At 38.6% G+C, this 23,364-nt stretch overlaps 1 protein-coding gene across 2 annotated transcripts in view; it reads left to right on the top strand.

The window, feature by feature from the left end:
* The window catches only part of COL5A1 (collagen type V alpha 1 chain), a 473,296-nt gene that overhangs the window by 425,924 nt on the left and 24,008 nt on the right, over positions 1-23,364 (top strand). For both annotated transcript variants that reach the window (XM_086921052.1, XM_086921051.1), the window contains exons 47-60: positions 3,469-3,522; positions 3,619-3,726; positions 4,399-4,452; positions 6,344-6,451; positions 8,491-8,544; positions 11,712-11,765; positions 12,531-12,584; positions 14,348-14,401; positions 16,966-17,073; positions 18,731-18,784; positions 18,872-18,925; positions 21,189-21,296; positions 22,320-22,373; positions 22,909-22,944. In XM_086921052.1, coding sequence (XP_086777178.1) covers positions 3,469-3,522; positions 3,619-3,726; positions 4,399-4,452; positions 6,344-6,451; positions 8,491-8,544; positions 11,712-11,765; positions 12,531-12,584; positions 14,348-14,401; positions 16,966-17,073; positions 18,731-18,784; positions 18,872-18,925; positions 21,189-21,296; positions 22,320-22,373; positions 22,909-22,944 — 954 coding nt within the window. The remainder of the gene's footprint in view (positions 1-3,468; positions 3,523-3,618; positions 3,727-4,398; positions 4,453-6,343; positions 6,452-8,490; positions 8,545-11,711; positions 11,766-12,530; positions 12,585-14,347; positions 14,402-16,965; positions 17,074-18,730; positions 18,785-18,871; positions 18,926-21,188; positions 21,297-22,319; positions 22,374-22,908; positions 22,945-23,364) is intronic.

Genomic DNA, 23,364 nt, shown 5'->3' with positions numbered 1-23,364 from the left:
TATGTTGAATCTCCTGGTGGTACAATTTTGTAATGGTTCATGTTGTTTCAGCATTGCTGAATGCAAAAGGCAGGTACAGGTTTGAAAGATATTACTGTACCTCCCAAATGTGGGTTTGCAAATGTCTGTGCAGCCACTTGTGTTGTTCAATGTATACAGCACCTCAATGGTTAATATACTGTTAAAACATAGTCTACTGTGTAATCAGTATTCTGATGAGATCTTGCTCAATGTATTATCTTGTGGCAGTCTAGTGACTGAAGTGGCTTTTTTGAACTGCTCACCAATGTGGTCACCTAGATAGAGACTAGTGAGCTTAAGAACAATCTGAAGAAGGCAAACCTGATGATCACGTATTCAGAGTAAAGGAAGAACAAGGATTTTCAAATGAAAAAAGTAATCAATTTAATCAAAGACCAATTAACAATAAACCAGTACAATGGAAGACACAAAAAAGGTTCTGCTTAAACTATGTAACAGACACCAATGGGCTGGCCCCAGAATGAGAACAAACCCTTCACATGATCTATTGAAGTTTCCCAAGTGCTTTGCAGTTCATCATTCACCTGCTTAGTCCTTCCAAATCTCCTTTCAGGCAAGAGCTTTTTAAAAACAAATAGCTTCTGTGTAGTGCACATAGAGGCTAGATCTAGTATTGTAGTGCTGACAATGTTTAACCATGTGTGACACAAAGTTAATTCTCAAAAACTCTAAAAAAGATAGTTTAGGGGAAGATCAAGTTACTACAACAGTTGAAACCTACACAAATAATGGTAAAGCTGAATGACCACAATATACGTATAGCATCCTAAATATTAAAATATTAATATTGTCAGAAATGTATAATTTTCAAATGTATCCTATGACAGCTATATTATGGGATATGTCAATCAATCAATCAATCAATCAATCACTCAGTGGATTAATATAGTGCAAATAATCACACAAGCGGGTATCCAGGTGCTTGAGGGTCATGATGGTTCAGGTGGCTCAATCGAACAGTGCTCTCCGGAATTCCAGTAGAGAGGTGGTTTTCCATAGCTCCAGAGGAAGGTCACTCTAGATTTTTGCTGAGAGGTTGGAAAAGGAGCATCCTCCATTGTTGCTTCAGTGGATGCCAGGGGTATTGGCGAGTCAGAGGTAGGCAGAGCGTAGTTGTCTGGTACGATTGCGGAAGTTCAGGTGGTGGTTGATTTAGGCTGGTCCTTGGTTATGCAGTGCTGTGTAGGTGTGGCTCATCAGCTTGAATTGACATCTCTTTTTAATAGGGAGCCAATGGAGTTTTCTGAGGTGGGGGGTAATGTGGGTCCATCTGGGGAAGTGAAGGATGAATCTGGCAACGGAGTTCTGTATGGTCTGGAGTCTCTGCAAAAGGTGTGTGGTGATCCCAGCATAGAGTGATCCACCGTAGTCTAATCTGCTTTTGATCAGGCCCTGAGGGACTGTACGTCCAGGTTGAGGAGCCATTTGAAGATTTTTCGTAACAGGCAAAGTGTGAGAAAGCAAGCAGAAGAGACTGCTTTCTTCTAGGACTTCATCGTCAGTTTGCAGTCCAGGAGTATGCAGAGGTTTCTGGTGTGGTTTGATATATATCAATCAATAAAATAATGTCTACCAATTTTACTAATATTACTCAGACCTATTTGAAGTCAAATGTACTTAACGCTTTTGGAAGGAAATTCTGTGTGCTATATATGGTGCTTGGTTGAATTAGTGCTAATACATTATTTATAGGCTTTCCTGCTTTCAGTTTTTATTTTGGGTAAATTCTTATGGTTTTTTTCAGTGTTTTCAATACCTTAAAAAACAGTGGTTATCAGGTGTTACACATTTCTGTGCCATTAAAAACAACAGAAACAATGTTTTTCCGGTGTTTACGGAAAGTGTTGCTTTTATTATTGCTTGCTTTCTGCACTGACTGTGCATGGTATACAGTGTACGTACAGTGTATATGAGGTCCAAATACATTTTTGCAAATCAAACTTATTGCAGTGCACCATACAGCACTTCTTCAGTGAATCTTTGTTCATGTGCTTTTCTTCCCATGTAAAACTTTTTCTGTGAAAAGGCCCTCTCAACATTGGCACTTGAGATGGGCAACTCCAAAATGGCCAGTACACAATTTGCTAACTCTGGCCACTGACATAGCTTTCCATGCCAATACTGGCACACTTGAAGAATGAAATTCCCTGGGCAGGTTCTGCTACATTTAAGTTGAACTGGGCGCTTATGCCCTCAGAGTTATTGAAGCGGTCAAAAATGAAGCAGCACTTTTGAAACTACGGAAAAAATTCCCCTTTATGGAAGGGATCTAGAACTTGTAAGAGTACCACAGTGAGGTTTCTTTGACATCAAATGCCATGGTTAGTGAAGGGACATTTCTATACATCATTGCAATCCATTTCTCATATATTGTAAACTAAAAGTTCCTGAATTGCTCTTCAACATTGCTTTGCTCACCAAGTGGCAGGCACTCTAACATGGAACATGTTGCAGTTCCAAAGTCACTAAAGGTGTCGCCTAGCCTACTCTCAAGTTCACATATACACCAATTATGCTTAACACTTGGCAGACAATGAAACAGTGCACCAGAATGGACTAAAAGGTTAATAGAATTCTTCATTAACTCTCAAGATTGTAAACATGTTTTCAGCATACCATCTAACAAGTGGCAAGGATCTCTTACAGGGAAGCACTTCAGCTCCGGTAGCGATTTTGTCAGGTCATCACACAACTTTTTCATATACGAAGCTGAATCACTGCAAATACAAACAAAATCACTCCAATCTTTGTTGAACTTGGAAAGAACCTTATAACAGCAGCATTCCAAGTGACACTGCGTTCCATGTTTTCCAAAAGTCTGGTGTCACCTTGCATTGAATGTTTAAAGCCTGAGGTGTTGGCAATTTACCTACTATCAATAGTGACTTACTAGAAACTGGGGGCTCATGAATCAAGGGTTTTACCCATTTTCTGTGGGTAAATGTGATGGCACATATTGGGAAAGATTTTTATGAAACCAGACATTTTACCTATCAGTGAAAGACTCAAAAGCAGCCAAAATTTCCTGATTCTCTACAGTTTATATAATAATTGAACAAGACCTAAAACATGCTTCTTTAGGCCAAAGACCACAAAATCGAAAATAGAAAAAGAAAGAAGAAACAATATTTTAGTGACATCCCTAAACAACAAACTCAAGCAGAATAATGTTAGCCCAGTCTTTTTTTGCTGCTAGCTTATATAACAAAGTTATAATGTATTGGCCTCTTCAGGAAGGAAATAAATCACTCTTTCTTTCTTCTTTTTCTTTCTTTGAATGGCATTTATTTTGTGGTTTTGACGTGTTTTTTCATAGTTCATATTTTTACACTGGTGAGGACTATTTCCCTTTTGGTGGAGTTTTATCAGTTATTATAGGTTTAACCTAAAACCGGATAGCCTAATTATTAATTTTTTCGCTAACAGGGTTTGCCTGGGCCACCTGGTGAGAAAGGAGAAACAGGCGACGTTGGTCAGATGGTAAGCATATTCAAGCATCTTGAAAAGGCCTATCAAAGACAATTGTCTGATAAATAGCAAAACATCAATACCTTTGAATTTATTATCCAATTTTAGGGTCCACCTGGCCCTCCTGGTCCAAGAGGGCCATCTGGTGCACCAGGGGCTGATGGTCCACAAGGTCCTCCAGGTGGTATCGGAAATCCAGGTTCTGTGGGAGAAAAGGTAAGCCTTGTTAAGAGAAAGCAATTTACATATGTGTAATTTCCAATGGGGTAAGTCCATAATTTACAGTATAAACATGTAGGGCCTGATTCACAAAGATAACTTCCATGTTTGCCTATTCACAAAATAGATATTCTGTCCTCGGTATTCATGTATCATGATATTGTTGGTGTTGATATTCAACACTGCAGTCACGTAAGACAGATTTAACAATGTCTTTTGAGACTTAAAACAGTCCTAAGGATTCTTCATTAAAGCACAAATCCTGTATAAATCGTAATGTTTCACCAGATTTAAGAAAATCCTATAGTTAAAATTCTCCTGCCAGAATCAGCCCACAGTTTTTAATGCTCAGAAACTTAAGAAAAAAGTGAATTCTTTAATCTTCACATTGTGCAGGATACATCCACTTTCTACAATATGCAGTATACCTGTGTCGAAAAATAACAAGTGCGGTTAAATGGGAATACCACTAATACCTATGTCTTGTTTCAGGATTTAAAATAGAGAGGAGGATATCTTCTCCTACGTGTAATTTTCAGAATAATAAGTTGGTTATACTCTGGACATGTTTTGTTGTAAAACAGCCTGTCCATTCTCTATGAGTTGTCAATGCTGATGATGCTACAGCTTAAAGTTTGAATTACCTATGCATTCTCCCTTTTTCTATAGGGTGATCCTGGTGAATCTGGAGAGCCTGGACTTCCAGGAGAAGGTGGACCACCGGTGAGTGTGACTACCGATAAGATACACCACACATTCACTTTCTCTTTTTATCATAGCTGTTTTGTTTTATCAGCTTAAAGCCTGTGATCAGGATTTACTCCTCCTGTTGCATGACCCAGCCTATATAATCTATGTGACCTGGAACATGTGACTTTAGACTTCCTTCCTTCCTACAATTTATAGTACGTATTCCGTTCTTCTCCTTCAAGAAATTGACACAAGGTAACAAGAGTGCTGAAAATACACATCACAACCAGGTATTGACAGAATACCTTGAGAAAGTTTTCTTTTTCTTGACAAACATTCTTCTGGCAGACGTGTGTGCACTTCTTACGTCTCAGTTCATACCATTTACATCAATCATTAATGTAGCCCCTGACATTGCAGGGCTGGGTTACAGCATATTAAGCATGAACATTAGGGAATATTACTGCACCCCAAACCCAAATCCAGGCCAATAAAATAGGGTTTATGAAGAGTACTTGTTATATAAAATGCTTTGGGGTTTATTCTGAGTCCCTCACTAAACAGGTGGGATACTGAAGTTCCCACAGTTTGTGAGTATGCGGGTGTGGTATTTTGTGGGTTCTATATTATAGCATCATGCCAATTAGAAAACTTCAAAATGGTGATTAACAAGCTAACTGTGCTTTCTTTCACCTGTTCTGAGTTAACGTTTCACAGGCAAACCCAGAGGGGTGATATATGTGCCGCAAAAATTGCAATTCTAAATTGATACACATTTTTGCCCCATTCTTGATGTGCACAAGGATTAGAAAGAATTAGTTTGAGCCTTAAATGTGTGCACCGATTATCCTTATCATTTGTCCTGATAGTTAAATGCTGATGCAGAACACATTTACAAAGAGGAGCTCATTTTGACTGAGCGGTAAAGCTCAATGCTATCCACACTCTAATTGTCAAAGTATGAAAATTAAGCTGCTTAAGCCATCATTTCATTACACGAGAGGATCATAAAACGATATTGCCCAACATTGCTCCATTTTAGCTATATTTCTGACACTTTTATAGCTTTTGTTATTGTAATCATTCTGACTATCTTGTGCCTAGCTGTCCACTGTGGCCTCTGCACATATAGTAGACAACAGCTCAGCCACACTAGGAAAGACTACAAATGAAACATGCGAGCTTTTGTGTCACCATGTATCCTGGCAATACTATAAATCACTAGCACATATAGAGCACTAGATTGACAGAACAATGGTTACTCTAGTCCTTTTTATGGTTTAGTTGCACCCCATATCTTAAATGGTAATCGTGTGTTTGGTGCAGCCACCACATTTCTTGGACCATCAATGCTGTTGAGACCCAGAAAGTTTCTTGAAATGGTCCTCTGTTCTTTGTGCTCACCAGAAAATAAACCAATATATTTATAGAATTTCACAATGTTACCTAAAAAGTATTTTGATTTCTGTTTTCTTCATATACATTTATAGTTAGGCCTGCCTTTTAATTACCACACTGGGCTCTTCACACTCTCCATGAGAGCAGGGCCGGACTGAGACCAGCAACCAGCCCTGGCAGGTTGCTTCTCCACCGGCCCTGGTAACAGGAGGGGAGGGGGTTGTTACCCGCAAAGCACTGCTACAGCTTTTCTTACAGAGGGCCGATTTTGTAGCGCTGCTACAAAATCGGCACTCTGTAAGAAAAGCGGCCCCCTGCTGCCACAAAACCGGCCCCCACCCCTCCAGCCCACCGGGGAAATGCCCGGTGCCCGCAAATGCCAGTCCGGCCCTGCATGAGAGCTGTATATGGATCCCACCTGCAAATACAGCCATGTTGATCTGTTCACTGCATCTTCCACAGATGTCTGCCTCCATGTCACAGAAAAGGAAGTACTTAAAAAGGAAATATTGTCATTGTTCCGCAGGGTCCCAAAGGTGAAAGAGGAGAAAAGGGAGAGGCTGGTCCATCTGGTGCTGCTGGACCTCCTGGTCCAAAAGGTCCTCCTGGAGATGACGGCCCCAAAGGAAGCCCGGTAAGACATTTTCGTAGGCACTTGCAAAGCATTATTTCTAATTTGTGTGCACCTTGTTTTGGAAATCAGAAATGTAACTTCACTGCAGCCATGCGACTATTCAAAAACTATTTATGTGTTGATTTTCTCAATTCTAAACTGTAGTATTTGTAAAGTAATATATTTTGCTTTTTTACATCATAGAGGTCTGTAGATGACCAGTAGATCTTGAACAATGTCATGTAGACATTCCACACTAATACAATTGGAGTGGTATGCAGTCAGGTAGTATTTAGTTGGTAACCCTTTAGTTTAGATATTTTGGGTAGATTTTGCATTCCACTGATAAGAGGTTTGGGCCTTTGACCACTGTGACGCCTATATTTTATGGCTAAGCAATGACACTGCTAATTAGAATCTCCTCAATTCCCATCCTGTACACACACAAAATTAAGATGGCATTCAAGAACAATGGGTGAAAAAACTCCGGCTCTAACAGAGTCCCAGAAGAAAACATTGCAGGACTTGTTCTCACTGATCATTTAAAGGGAATAAATCAAATTAGGCAACAATTCGATTGTTCAGGGTGCAAGCCCTGGCTGTATAGTAGAGATGCACATGTGACCCTGGCCTAACAGGCTTCTTCTGTATTAATGCACATGTATAGTGCTCCACCTGGGGAACAGACAGCTTGAATGTATTTGTTTAGTACTTTTATTTCAGCACGTGATCAGCAAAAACAATACATTTCTCAAATTTGGGAAATGTTAGCAAATCCAGACATGAATCACAAAACACTACTTCCTTGTCCCAGTGTCCTGATCAGAACAATACATTATAAGCTACCTAAAATACTTCCAGAAAAGGTTTACCGCCCACAAGGATTGTATTTAAAAAAACTCAAGTAATCTGTATTTGAATGAATTTACAAAGGTGCAAATACTTCTTCTTAAAAGGTGGACAAATTGCATGGTGTAAAGGTCCAAACTAAAACAAGGATCCAGTCTCTTCTCTTGCAGCCTTAGGTGTGGCATTGTTTTTTTCATTGGTCTGAAGCTGAAGAGATTCCCTGCTTAATGTCTTTAAAGCAGGGAATTAGCCAAACATTCTCACAATTTACTTTTCTCTATGATTAAAAAAAAACTCTCACTTGTTTTGCCTTGCATCACAACCAAAATGTTGGATTAAATTAATTAATTTGGTTGCTTTTATTTAGGACATTTTAACAATTGCCCTTTTCCATACACTTTATAACCTGAGGAGCATCTTGTACAGTGGAAAAACTGTCTTCATGGCTACCTATTTTGCCTTTTGTATTGTATAAGAATACACATTTTTTGAAAGCCATAATGTGAAAGATCACCTGTAGTACACAGGTAGGAGGAATAGAAGAATCTCAATACTCAACATTTTATTATTTTAAATTAGATGCACATTTAGCACCCTATAGTATAGCATGTCTGTGATTGTTTTTTAGAGTTAACATGGCATGCTGTACTGCTATATCATTCTGGAACATTAAAGGATAACATTGCAAGACCATGGACTTTGAGCCCCCCCAGTATAATTCAATATGTCTAAATTAGATTGCCTATCATTTCCTACCCTATACTATAATATTGGACATGTCTATAATTCTATAGATATATAAAGTGAAACAATCTTAAGAGTGGCCATTGTTAATAGAATAGTTATTTCATTAATGGTGATTGGTAGCAATCTTTTTTCTAAATAGGTGTTTTTGTTTTAGGACTTGAGTATACTGCTAAAAGGTATTTAGATTACTATATATGTAATATCATTACATTTCTTATTGATAATAGATTATATGCCATCTCCTTCAAAAAGATTAGTTGTAGCAATCTTGTTTCTGGAGTGGTGCACACTGGCAGTGTATTCCTTCTTGGAGCTGGAAAGTATATGTTAATTTTCTATTGTATTCATGACTCATTGTTGGGGAAAATGTACCCTTTACAGCAAGGTTAAGGATTTGATTACTTTACTGACAGAGGACAGTGATAAATTATGTTCTCATCATATGTATTCTATTCTATTTTTAGGGTCCAGTTGGCTTCCCTGGAGATCCAGGCCCTCCTGGAGAATCTGGTCCAGCAGTAAGTATTGTTTTTCCATATTAATGTGTTACATTGGGTGTTTTTCTACAGAATAACAATCTGTAAGAAAATCCTTCTACAGCAAGTTTCGAGAGAGACCAACCATTATTTACCAACTAAGAAAGTATCAGAGATGTATCTAAAAAGTCAAAGGATAGGTGTTCCAGTAGGAGGCAGCCTATAAACAAATAGAGTTTATTTGTAGAGGGTCTTGCAGGTAGAAGCAACATGCTTTTGGCAACCAGAGAACAAGAGGACCATTGATGCAAAGAATTGAAAAATTACAAGTCAATCCAATAACCTGTAGAATGAAAGGCTGATCAGCATCAACAACACAGTCCAGACTTGCGAGAGTTGGATTTAAAGAGAGGCGTTTGCCAAAAAGCATGTCCTTAGATATGACAGTTTCCTAAATAGCTCTTCCTACAACACAAAATCCCTCTTTTAATTGGGATTTAATTTGAAAGAGGTTTTTACATTTAAACCCTAGTAAATTTGGAGAGAGCTGCTAAGTTACTTGACTGACTGTGAGGTTCAAAACTGGAAACAATACGTTTAATAGTTTCCGGTGCTAATATCCAACACGCCTCCTTTTGAGAGTGATGCCGTTCTGAGAGACAGGAACTCAGAGCATGCACTCTCAATTGGGGGTACATTGACTAAGGGTTAGATAAATAGATAAGGAGCAAGCTTAGTTGTTGTGAGGCAACGTACCACTATTTATGAAAGTTCTAAATTTCTCCTTGAACTTCAAGAGTTCCTTCTGATTGACTTCTTCATACCTTGACTGTGAAGGCTCACCCAATACCTTTGTGTCCCTGCTGCAACTCACCAGCCCTCCAAATTCTCTAATCTTGCTTCTTCCTAATATTTCCACATCCTGCCTATCTCCTGCTGGTCTCATGTCTCCAGTTATCCTGACCCTGATGATTCTGGTCTGCACCCAGGAATATTTGCAAATCCCTTTCATTTGTTATGAGGAAAATTATAAACTATGTGGATACGGGTGGATGATGGTACAAATGAAGACGAAGACATGACAGCAAGAACCCAAGAACAACTCCAGCATTTCAGAAAGAAACAATGGACAAAAAGGGGGTAGCACAATTGGTTGTATAGACGTTAATATTAAAGAAGAAAATCATGATAAGTCAGTGCCTCAAGCCTATACCTGGAATAACCTGTGTTTTAAGGTGTTAAACTATGCTGAGAGGTTTAACAAAATATGTATGCACTATGAGGTAGTCATAAATTAAGATGAGCAATATCAATATGATTTTACATAGCCCTGCACATTCTTCAACCACAGTATACTTCAACCATTTGCCAAGGTACATTGAGTTGAACATTTGGGGGACATTTCCTGTGTCTATCAAAGTCAGAGAGTGAAGTCACAAATGTCTCTTCAGTGCAGTGTTGCATGCTGTAGGAGAGCTGCTAATAAATCATATAGACTGCTTTTTAAGAACTGATTCTTTTAATTTTGAATTTCACTCTGTGTTTTGTTACAGTGTTGTGTGTGAAGAGGTTTTCACCTCTTCACAATATGAATATATCTGAGAAAAAGAAATGGAGTTAGTAAATTGAGAATGTGATCAGTGGAGGTGCCACACTAGCTTCAAATGATATGAATGTACAGCTTTTTTACTTGTGAAATAATGAACTCACATCTTTCTGTTTAATTATATGTCCCTTTTGATGGAAATACACATTCCACAAGGTCTTCCTTGTCTAAAAGAACTGCTAAAGGAGTTTTTCTTTTCTGGCTTCATTTATTTTTAGGAATGCCACAATACTGAATGAGGCTCCCGTTATTATTCTACCCACCTAAATGTTTGTTTTACTTAATTACTTAATTTACTTAGTGAAAATAAATTATTTGAAAATGTAGCATTCAATATGTAGCTAATTTACTTTGAACAACACGCAGGTCTAGAAAAGTCTAGAAAACTATCCAAGAATATTTGAGGCAAGATGCATATCATGGATCCTATACCATATTGTGTAACAAATTATGATGTTAATTTTATTAGGATTTAATAAGGTTTAACTAGATAAGTTATTATGCTAACTTTAGTTGTACAAGAATTTGAGCATGGCGTTTGCCACTGCTCTTTGACATAGTAGTTTCTAGCATACCATCTTGTATAATAAAATATTACATTTAGTTATTAATAGTGCAATCATGTCTTCCGAAAGTGTACATGAACCCCTTCATAGTATCATACCTGAGCCTAGTGCCTTGGGCCCATTTCTAGCCTCCAGTCACCAGTTTTAATGTATCCATCATTCTCAATACAATAAGGAATCAAAATCCCACAGATTAAATAGTTGCAGAAGAAGGGCACACCACGGTCAAAGTCTATCACCTGTTGCAAATTGTAATAGAATACTTCATTTCTAGTCTCAATGGGAGAATGATGGCTCAGACATAAGCAGGAATTGTTCTAAGGATACATGAAGAAATCCCATTTACTGAATTATCAAAAACTCCCACCCACAAATCTAGGCTCTATATCATGGGCAAAGCACATACAGAGTGCATACTCATTTTACAACTGAAGTCTATATTTTACTCAAATGGGATTATGGTGCTGAGGAGTGAAGTACTAGTAACAGATAACAAGGGGCTCTGGGACAGTAAATACAGTCAGTTGTACTTTTTATTGAAGTTCAAAAACAAGTTTATTCAGGCTGTCTCAAATCAGGCTGTAGTACTCAACTAGTCATTTACACCTGTGTGCAAATGGTAAACATGTGTGGCATTATGACTAATGCTCATTATTCCTAATTTTTTCATTTTTCAGAAAAGAAATGAAATGTGTTGTGCAGTAATACTGCAACCTTTATACTTAAAAATGCATCACAGCACAGTCCTGTGCTGTATTGACACCAGCAAGGGCTGTTGACAAATTAAAAAATTGGTTAGAAGTAGTGGGTATCAAGAGTCAAACTTGCTGCTGTTCTTAATTTTATAAATATTAAACCCTCCAATGCTAATGGTAGTCCCTCTCCAAGATACACCCTCCTAATTTTGCCCAAAGCACCTAATGAGTCTGTCAGTGCACAGAATTGCCTGTAGATTAAGTGCCTGATTTTTTAAATGTTAATATGTCATTCAATCCTTCCAATTATAACAATCTTCTTTATTCTTTTTCTGCCTGCAGGGTCAAGATGGGCCTCCAGGTGACAAGGGAGATGATGGGGAATCTGGCCAGCCTGTGAGTATCTTTGCCATTAAACATTATGAAATTAGTCCTGACCTGTCGCTTAGTGGTAACAACAATTCAAGCATCACTTGGTTGTGAATGACCTTAGACTTTGCCCTGATAGATCTTTTTGTTTTTCATTTCAACCATTGCCTAAAGTGTCTCAAAGCTTCCACAAATTCCATCTGTAAAGTAGTTTGGAGTTATCTTACATTTAGACTTCCAAATTATTTCCACTCTTTCAATGGTTGTAGAGATTGCTCTGCTTAAAATCAACAATATATTTGTATGCAAAATGGAGCATATCACTATGTTAGATCTTGCCACAGTAACAATTTTCTAACGATATTGCATTCATTTACTTCAACCCCCATTTATGATATTGATTTTAGAAGTTTCTAAAAATATATTCTGCTAATCAATAATTATGAATAATGGGTGGATCCCACATTTAAGGCAAGATACTGATGTTTTTATTTGGTTTGATGCTTTTTTTAACTACATGAAATCAGTTTCATATAGGGCCAACAGAGAGCCAACTAGCTATAAAGACATAATTATTTTAAACAATATTATTGGACACCCTATCAGGACAAGGCAGAATGTCCTTCTTCTGGGAACAACTTTGTACAATTGTGTCTGCTTTCCATGATGTTTAACATTGTTAAAATGGATGGCAATGAGATCTTCTGCAGTCATAACACTGTTGATGTCTCCTGATGTTTCTTCAAATTGTATGAAATATGAACACTGTATTTTCTCATTTCTATTCTTTAGGGATCTCCTGGTCCAACTGGTGAACCTGGTCCATCCGGCCCTCCAGGAAAGAGAGTATGTGATTTTGTTTTATTTTTTTTATTGAGAAACAGTAAAAAAGGTTTTTATTGCCTAGCTCTAACAAAAGTCATCCCAGTGTGGTATCTGATTGGTTGTGGAGTCCATTTGTCTGAAGGACTTGGGGGCATATTACCAACAACTAGCGATAATTATCGCTAGGTTGGCTTAGCGGCAATAATTTTATCACCGTGTAGCGACGATTTGTATCGCTTAGGAGCCTTGATATTATCAAGGTTTATCTCCTAAGCGATAAAAATCGGCCAAAATGCCTGAATATCGCTGAAAAGTCCGCGATATTCATGCATTACCGAGCAAATGCTCTTAGCCATGTTATCCACCTCCCATTGGATAACATGGCTAAGAACTGCTCAGGGCAGGTGTTAGCTTTTGGAGATATTCACGCTTATCGCGAATATCGCCAAAAGTTGGTAATAGGAGATAGCGATGTTAGCGACTGTTTCCAGTCGCTAACATCTTGGCACACCCACTTTGCATGTCATTAGTGATAAATGCCACTGACATGCAAAGTGGGGCCCAAGATGGTCGCTATCTCCTACTAGCTGTCGCTAACTGGTGTTAGCGACAGCTAGGTAATAGGGAGATAATTTTAGCTCCGCTTTCTTGGCTTTTAAAGCCAAAAAAGCGGAGATAAATCCCTTGATAATATGCCCCTAGGTTTGAAATCTAGAGTCCCAAGTCAATGGTGGCCTTGGAGCCCCGCCAGGAGTGCGAGGATTAGTTCTGTCAACACATTGCCTGTCACAGGTGGTATTTGATTCCAGAATGGAGAAACAGCAATGAGTCTCCTCATCACTTTGCAGAGTGAATATATTTTATGAATGTAATTTAGTATAATTGCAAAGTTAAAATTCGAATTTCTAGAAAGTTACTGAATGTTCCTTTTCTAAATCTTGTTGCTTGAGTAATTGAAGTTGGAGGGGGATAAGTAGGTTACAGCAGTGAGATGGTATTTGCAGCCTGCATTGATTACCAGATTAGAAGCACTGGCAGAGGAACTCAAGTGATCAAACAAGACAAAGAACCCTGCTTTAGAACATCATAAGTTCTGTGTGGCTTGTTAAGACTGTTTGAAATATCTTGGCCAACAAACAAGAAAAGCCTTATTTTTGAAACCCTTTTGAACACTTTCATTAGCTTGTTAGATATAACATTTATTCATGGGATAGTCTTGCAAGCTTTTTTAATTGACCATTATTTTCCCTGTGTTCAGTGTTAGCCAGTGTAATGCAGAAAAGGGAGGTCTGGGTTGGCATATATACCTCAGAGGATGGGGGAAAAATATGGGTGCATGCAGCTTGAAGGACCATTGTCATTGTCTTTTGTAAGCACTTTCTTTATTTCGAAAGCATTAGAGTGCATTGCTTTTCAAATATTAAACCCTTAAAGATTATTCAGCATATTAATAAAGATTATACAATTGCGAAGATATATCTTATGCAACCAGTATTCACACCCTAACCCAGAAGGCCAGGCTACATATATTGTACATATTAACAAATGCAAGAACATTTTCCACTGGTGAGCATTGATCATATTTTTGTATAGGCACTAGTACGACATTTCTGAACCCCCTGCAATATCAATAAAATGACCTCTTGTCTCCAGAGAGGTCTCTCAACAAGGCAAAGCCATATTTTTTGTGCATTTGAACCCAGCGATTGGGTGCAAATATATTCTTCTGTCCATCACTTTACCCACTTGAATGAAACGATTTAGACACTTTCTTTCCTTTCTAGGGTCCCCCAGGCCCAACAGGTCCTGAAGGAAGACAAGGAGAAAAGGGTGCAAAGGTAAGTTCTGTTGAATATATCTGGTTGAAATTGACTGAAATGAAAAACCTTAGCATAGTCAAATAATCTGTGTTGAGGTCAGGCATTATTTCAACTTCTTCCCAAGATATGCCAGTGTTGGAAAGTGGGTTATTGGTAGGGGCAAATGTAGGCCTGCCACTGGCAATAAGGCCACTAACACATGGTAGGACTCAGCATAGGTCTTAGAAAAGTATTCCTTTGCTCAACCCTTGGTAACGTGGCTGCGAGCAGACAGGCTTAACTTCAAAGACATGTATGTAAAGCATTTAAAAACACCATTTGAGTAAATAATTAAGACACAACACAAAATAAAAATCCAACACCAATTTATAAAAATAGGTAATATATTTATCTTTTAAATGACACCAACATGAAAATAATCTACTCTAGGGAACCAGAGATATGAATTTTTAAAGATTAGTCACTTTCTAGTGCTTAGAAACCAACAGTGCCCCTTAAGTCATTTCGTTTTCTCTGTCAGGGACACACCTTTATAAATTGTTCTGAAGAGTTCTCACCACTGTAGTGGGCCGCCTTCTTCAGCAAGCGGGGTCCAGTTAGAACACCTTCCTGGTGTTCTGTTTGCGGGTCCCAAAGTATCCAACACACAATCCAAGGTTCTGGAATCTCCAAGAGGGTCCTTGAAAGTGTGAAACTTCAATTCCGCAATCCACTTGAACAAAACCCTTACAAATCCACTGGTACTCCAGGTTTTGAATTCTTTGTGGGGCTGTCCAGGTGAGCTCTGTAAACCTGTAGCTTGCAGGGAGTTTCCACTCTTGAGTCTTTTGGCAGCACGGTAATCCACAGGGCTGTAGTTTCAGATGGTGCAGTCTTCATAGGTCAGGCCTTAGAGTTCCTTGCACACAGCAAAATCTTCAGCAGGGCACTTCTTGCTTCATTCAGTTTCAAGCAGCAGATCTGGAGGGCTCTGCCCCTCTCAGATACTTATTCAAAATTATCTGAGTCAAGCACCAGGTCACTGCTGACCAATGAGAGCCGGGCAAATACTCATAGTTATGACCACATCCTGTAGAGTGTGGCATTAGTTTGTCCCAGAGTGCATCATTCTTCCAACTCCATAATGGCTGATTTTCCAGCAAGGAGGTAAGACCTGGCTAAACACACCCCTGGGATATCTTATTTCCATGGACTCTTCCCCCTACCATCTGCACATACCTTCCATAAGCCTAGCCCTGACTCTGGGTCAAGACTGTCATAGTGGACTGAAACCCAGGCCTCCTTCTGCCTTTGAAGAGCGTAGTTTACGACGCCACCGCCTGGCCTGGCATTCCTATAGAACAGCAGACTGCCCTCCCAGCAACCTGGCTAATCCACTTAACTCTGACCAATCAGGGCAGACCACTGAAAGGCTGAATTTGGTCTTACAAACAAGAAAGTCTCATAACTTATTGTATGTACACTTTAGGAGAAATTTAACACTATAATATGGTTGGATTTACTACTACCATTCTGGGAAGTCTTTGAATGGTCCGGCTAGTCCTCTCCTATCAATATTTATTAATCAATCACTACCTACCATGTTAACCTATGGGCCATGGGGTTTGCAATAGGGAAAATGACCTGTGCCACTTTTCAAGAACCAGGGCTTATAAAACCATATTTAATAAGCATTTCCCTAATTTCTACAGGACCCCCACCCCCTGTGCAACTAGGGGAGACTTCAGGGGTTGTGAATCTGCAGAAATATTGCACATCATCCTTACCCAATCCTTCTAGCATCAAAGTTGAATTTTAGCAGCTCTTTAATACAATGTGGGGAGTAAAATGTAAAATTTCACGTTACCCAGGCATATAAAATTCATTTTATAAGCGCGCTCCTTAAAGATAACTGACCCCCCTCCCCTGGGATGACTAGGGGTGACCCTGAGGGTCTCTAATATGCATGAACATGGTAGGTTTTTAATTATTAAGGGCCCCTACCCCAAAAGTCGAGTTTGGGCACAATTTAAGGTATAAAAACTGTCCTGGCCACCAGTGCAGCTTTTAAACTGACCTCAGGCTTCAGCACTGCACACATGCTGGTGCAGACAATCTGCTGGCCTCTAAACTGCCATGCCCCAGGATACTGGAGACTTCTAGGTAGTTTCAATCCCCTGCCCTATTACATACTAGGGGCTTACGTGGTAGGTCATGCCAATTACAGGGGTGCCCCACCATACCATAGTGTACCCTAGTGTATGTTGGGTGTCTTAACTGTATTCTAATGTGTTCCTTTTAGATTGGCACTGGACCTGGGCCTGGTTAAACAGAGCCCAGGGTCAGTCAGAGTCAGTTACCACCAGTTCTAGTCAGTAAAAAGTTGGGGGGTGCCCAGGGCACCGAATGACTTTGCAACAGCCAGCTAATAATCTAAGTCTATGAACGAAGTTTAATTTATATTTGTTTTATACTAATTTCATACATCTATTTTGACTATAACATTATTCACTGTTCTTCAAAAGAGCTACAAAGATGGATCTGGTGGCAGAACATATCATATATCTTTATAGGATACTAAGCTGTATTTTTCTTGCTCTTAGGGAGAGTCAGGTCTTGAAGGCCCACCTGGTAAGACAGGGCCCATTGGTCCTCAGGGAGCTCCTGGTAAACCTGGTTCAGAGGGTCTTCGTGGATTGCCAGGATCTGTGGTAAGTGTTGATGGAGATTTCGATTTGTAGCACGCGAGAAATAGGGACACGGTCTGACCAAAAAGTAGATATTTTGAGTGTTATTGGAATTTGCATGTATATGCAGAATTGCTATAGAATTTGCAGTGACAGAATACAATGATTTTAAACAATAGTTTGCAAGATATTTTAATGTGTGGAAAATCAACTGAATTTCAACCTTCTGCATAATTCCACAGTATGTTAGGAGGAATTCTCGTGCAATATGATGTATATCCTTCTGTGTATAAATGTGACTGGAAATTACTAAAAGTGGCAGCCAGGTAAATTATTTATACAAATAGGGCCAGATGTAGGTGGCAAATACTGGTCGGAAACGGCCGAATTCGGCCGTTTCCGACCGGTATTTGGCCTTTTGAGATGTAGGGGACCTTTTTTTGTCCGATTCGGTATTTTACCAATTCGGTAAAATTACCGAATTTGAAAAATACCGAATCGGTAAGTTTACTGAGTTTCAAAATTCGGGATGTAGGTGGGACTACTTTCAGTCCCACAGGCCCTTCAGATTCGGTATTTTAACACCCAATCCAATTGGGTGTTAAAATACCGAATCCAGGTGTGCATGCACATGTGTGCATGCACACCTATGCCATGTGACAGACAGACATGCCCTTAGGGCATGTCTGTGTGCCACATGGCACACAAGCCAGTATTGGGGGTGCTAGAGGGTGTCAAAGTGACACCCCCGGCACCCTTGCAGAAATCGGTAATTACCGAATCGGTAAATACCGATTCGGTAATGCACATTGATTCCTATGGGCTTCAAGGCCCATAGGAATCAATGGGGGATACCGATTTGGTATTTACAGAATCGGTAAATACCGAATCTTACAGATACGGTATTTACCGATTCTGAAATACCCACATCACCCCCCCCTCCAATTTACCACTTCTTAAATACCGAATCGGTATGATTCGGTACTTAAGAAGTGGTAAATTGGAGTTTACCTACATCGGGCCCATAGCTAATTAAAAAGGTGCACATATTTGATCTTGCACAGAACACAGTGTAGAGCTGACATTTACTTAGATGTTGATATGGGAGCTGTGAATATCTTTAAAAACACCTCACAACTACCAAGAGCAGAAATTAGTTAGAGTATCACACCAACATTCAACGCAGTACAGTTAGGTGTGTGTCTAAGGTATCACAACAGCAACCAAAGTTTTTAAAATAAAAATAAACAAAGCTTTGTGAAATATGGTATTGTATGATCTCATCTAAGATCATTTAGTTTCTTCTTTTATAACTAAACTTTAAACATTTTGGAAAACAAAAAGAAAATAGTCAGCCATGACCAAACCCTGGGAATGGGTTACAAACTTTCTAACAAAACAATGGTTTAAGAATAATGTTTTAGCTTTCAATCCACTTAAAATTTTTAGATAAAAATCCTTATTGCAGTCCTACATATTTTTGATGTTTTTAATTAAGGAAGTTTGTGTCTAGAAGCATGGATCTAATTACTTGCATTGATTATTTCTCTTGTGAATATATCTCATTATACCAAAAAAGTATAAATAGAATACAATTTTTGTAAAAGGAAATGTATTGTTTTATAGATCTTTGGTTGCCAATTTTCAGACAATTATTTTATCATTGTACGTTTTTTTTCAGGGTGAACAAGGTCTCCCTGGTTCTCCTGGTCCAGATGGCCCTCCTGGTCCAATGGTAGGCAGCAGTGTAATTTACAAATAATGACATTTGAGCTCACTCTGTCACTGAGCTTCACTGACAACTTTTGTTCTTTTCCTAAAGGGTCCCCCTGGATTGCCCGGCCTGAAAGGTGATTCTGGTTCTAAAGGAGAAAAGGTAAGTTGGTGCAACTACAAAATGACCAACTTGCTTCTTTATGACGGTTTTGGTGCTCTGCGCCCTGCCTCTAAAGACATGATAGGTGGATTCAACAACATTTCTCTTTGATGTGCAAAGTGGAATATATGGAAGTAGAATGGTTGATGGCAGACGTATCAATTAGCATTTCCTTTATTTACGATATGTTCTGTTATAGTGTGGATGGTAGAGATTAGGGAACCGAGTACTAAAGGTCTATGATGTGGTAATGAGGGGTAGTGAGGGTATGGATTAGTCAGGATTTCTGGAAATCGTATGTGGTTGAGTAGAGTTTAGTTCCCTTGTTAATAAGAATGTGCGATTGATAACAAGGGGCAATAGGGTAGAACTTTCATCTGAAGATCAAGCAGATTTCAAAGACACTGTGAGTTGAGGGACACTATACCTGGAAGCAGTGTTAACACTTGAGACATTTTAAATGATGGTCATGGTAATGTGTGGTAGGAGTGGTGTTGAGAAATCTTTCACTGCACTGCTCATCCAAAGCAAAATCAATGTACCCCAATATCTTGAAGGGGCACATTAACTGATGGGGTTGAAACTGCTACAAGATACATAAAAATAAGCAAGTCACCATTCACCATTCAAAAACAGCAGTATGTTCTCAGCTAGATATTTCAGTGTTCTGACTTCAATTTGTATTGATTACCTGGTAGATCTAATATAGTTAAAAAGGAGAAAATAATATTCATTGCTTGGTTTGTTGTTTTCTAACAAATGTGGCTGTATCATCAGGTAAGGCCCAAGGCCACACTACGTGCCTGTGTATATACTGCTCTCATGTGCATGGTGCAGAACAGAGCTACCCGCAGCCACTGAAAGGGCCCTCCTTGCAGCACTTGTTTTAACTCTGTTAGAGCAGACATGGAAAGATGGATATTAGGAGTAGTTTTTAACTACACTCTGTAGTTTTGTGCAGATTGCCCTCCCATACCTCCCAAACAGTGAGGTGGCTATAAAGTAGCTGACACTCAAAATGAGGGCAGCAAAACCTGAGTTAATGAAAGCTAAAGCCAGAAATTAGAAGAATATATATTAGAAATATAGGTGGTTCTATGAGTGTTTAAAAATGATTTGAAAGGGAGGAGCCAACAATAGAATATGAAAATATTTCCATTCACATATGTTTGCTATGAGTACGGTGTAACTATAAATGCTCCTCATACATTCAAGGAAAATGTGACTCACAGATTTGTGTTTTAACTTAATCAAAAGCAGAAATGCTTGATACTCACCTGAGCAGCCAGTCCTGCTTATGACTAGAAAGTGTGCAAATGTTGTTCATGCATTTGACAACCTGCTAAAGCAATGATTTAAGTGGAGTGCAGTCAGCAAGACAAAATAAGCAAGTGCATCTCAGAAGATTTGTGTGTTGTGCAAAGTCTGTTTTGAAAATTATAATTGTAGTTGAAGAAAGTGCATGAAACAAGACTTGTGTTCAAGAAGATGACCTCAAAAGGGAGAGGTCCAATTATTGAAGTTGGAACTTGTACTAAGAAAGCACAATAACAATGATTTGAAGTGATGAACCAGCAGTGACACACAAGTGTTTGTCATCTTATAATAATCTGCATTTCTTATGTTATATATGTTTAAATGCATCCAAGTCAGTCGTGTTTCAACTTTAACTGTCTTAAACTCCAAGCCATGTAAGTATTTAGGATGATAAAGATTTAGTATTTTTTTATAGCAACACCTGATACATGAAGTGCATAATGTGACCTTGATATTTATGGACTTGTATGTAATAACTGTATAGTAAATCATAGATAAGTATGCAATAGAAAAATCCACCAGACTGTGGGATTTCAAGACACATTCCTATTAAGAAATCCTGTTGATTTACAATATGAATTGTGCAATAACTAATTATTATGTTGGAGTCTGGTTCCAACACTGGTTTCAAATGGCTCATGTAATAGAGCTATTACCACAGTAGATAACTAGTTTACTGTAAACTCATGAAGAAGAAGAAGTTGGTAATTTCAAACTCCTTGTTCATCACTCAAAAAAACTTCAAACATCCTCAGTTCATACCTCTGTTCTTCTGTCTCACATATAATGGGAATATTATTTCATTTGCTTAGCACAGGGTTCTTCTCTTTTCCATATTTGGAATTGTAGTGCTCCACAACGTGTTACTGAACCAGCCAGATACTTCCAACACAGTTTCACTTAATGAAAATATCTGCTCCTAATTACTTAAAATTGTTATTTTCAGGGTCACCCAGGTTTGATTGGCCTCATTGGACCTCCAGGAGAGCAGGGTGAGAAGGGTGATCGGGGACTCCCAGGTCCTCAAGGAGGACCAGGTGCCAAAGGAGAAACGGTTAGTAACAATGAGCATTGCAGTGAGTAAAATGTGATGTGTGGTAGACAAGAAGTGATAGATAATTACATATCACAATAACAAGTACAAAGAGTGGTATTTGAGAAGTTTTACAATGGAGAGTACAGTGAGTGATATGTTGTAAGTGGCATTGTGATAGGTACATAAAGTGATATGCGATGAGTACAAAGACTGTAGATACTAAGACTGATATGTGAGAAGTGGAACTATTGGCTGCTCTGTGACTGATATGTTATGAATGGTGAAGTATTTGATCCAGTGAGTGATACGTGATGAGTGGTACAATGGTAAATATCAAGAGAGATGTCCGAGGAGTGGCATAATGGGTGTTCTTGTGAGTGATATGTGATCAGCGGACAGTAGTGGGTAAAATGACTGATTCTTGTGCAGTACAATGGAATGTATCAAGATTGTTGTGAGGAGTGGCGTAATGGGTGGTGTGGTGAGAGATATGTGATGACTAGTAAGATAAATTTGGTAAGTGATGTGAAGGTAGGGATATAGAGTAACATAGTATGAGAGAAGCAATGATAAGCATGATGGTTGAGAAAGGAGCATGCAAGGATTCTTTGGTCTTGAATGCAAAATTAGTGACTATACTACCAAGTCTGTTTTTATTAATTACATTATTTTTAAAATGATGGTACCCTTAATAAAGATGTCACCAAACTACAGTCACAGTTAAGGGAAATCACGAGCAGCAGCGTATTGTAACAATAAACAAACAAAAACTGTTGCATCAAATTTTTATACAACCCTTTTCTTTCTAGTTACACATAGTTGTAGTGAGGCCTCTGATGCGAAAGGGCCAAACAGAACCCCAAATCTGGAGCATGTTTGACATAAATTAAAACTTCATATAAAAATACTCTTCCCGTCTTCCCATAACTATTGACTGGACAATTTGACTAAAGATCATTTGTTTGCTGTTTTATATTTCAAATGTGCATCTAAGTAAAGCAATAGTATAGTTCTGAACTATATTTTTCCATTATCCTTCAGGGCATTACTGGTCAGTCTGGACCTCTAGGTCCTCCTGGGCCCCCTGGTCTGCCGGTGAGTACTTTCTGTCTTTCCTTCTTTTTAGCCCTTTGTTTATTTTCTGACCCAAAAAAAAATTGTTTCTGCAATTATTCCACTGTTATATATGGGCACAACAGAAAAGAACAATTATAAAATCAAGTGGCACATTCTTACATAGATTTAGGTGAATGGTGGTAATCCTTCTCTACTACTACAAAATATGGGAGGGATCAATCCATCTGTATACCAAGGACATATATGGATCACAACCTGCTGTCAAATTTCTAGTTTTAATAATTGGGGTTGCATGTTTTTTCTTCAATGTTTGGAGAATTGTAAACATTCTAAGAATATGTAACCTAGACTGATATACCTGCCCTGAAAAAGGAAATGGAGTAAAAGTGTTGCTAGAATTAGCTATTTCTTGGAGATAATAAACTAGGAGCGTGAGATAGGCCACACTCAAAGAAAATATTGTATTCAGAAGGTGTGATAAGTGGGAATAGAAAATCATCTGCACATAACATCACCAGTAATGTCTTTACATGTTTTCTGTTTTGATATCTAGGGTGGTCCTGGTCCCAAGGGTGCCAAAGGCTCATCGGTAAGTGCACACAGTAGTGGTGGCTCTTGTCTTTTTTTGTTTGACAGGATACTAAGCATAAGCGATTTGCACTAGGACAGTAAATGGAAAAGACTTTTGGAAGGGAAGAGATTCACTTTAGAGTTTAGGATATAAAGTCATGAATTTAAATCTGAAAAAAGCCCAGTGGTTTGAGGGGAAGGCCAGTAGATTTACAGTGATCACAAGGTTTCCCCCCCCAAAGATTAATTAGGAATGTAAATGTTACAGGTAACACTGTTGTGTAAAATGCTACAGTTTAGAAATTATCTAATGTCTTGCTGCTGAAAGCTTGATGCCCATTTGATCTCTATTTCTACCTTAATTCAGACACCTTTTCTACTTTGAAAGTGAGATTTCCATGAAGTGAGAGTTCCATGAAGAAAGTATATCTAATAAAAA

The sequence above is a fragment of the Lissotriton vulgaris genome, chromosome 5 (genome assembly GCF_964263255.1).
Source record: "Lissotriton vulgaris chromosome 5, aLisVul1.2, whole genome shotgun sequence".
NCBI classification, from domain to species: Eukaryota; Metazoa; Chordata; class Amphibia; order Caudata; family Salamandridae; genus Lissotriton; species Lissotriton vulgaris.
Note: the sequence above shows the minus strand (reverse complement) of the source record. Positions and strands in the feature narration are given on the sequence as shown.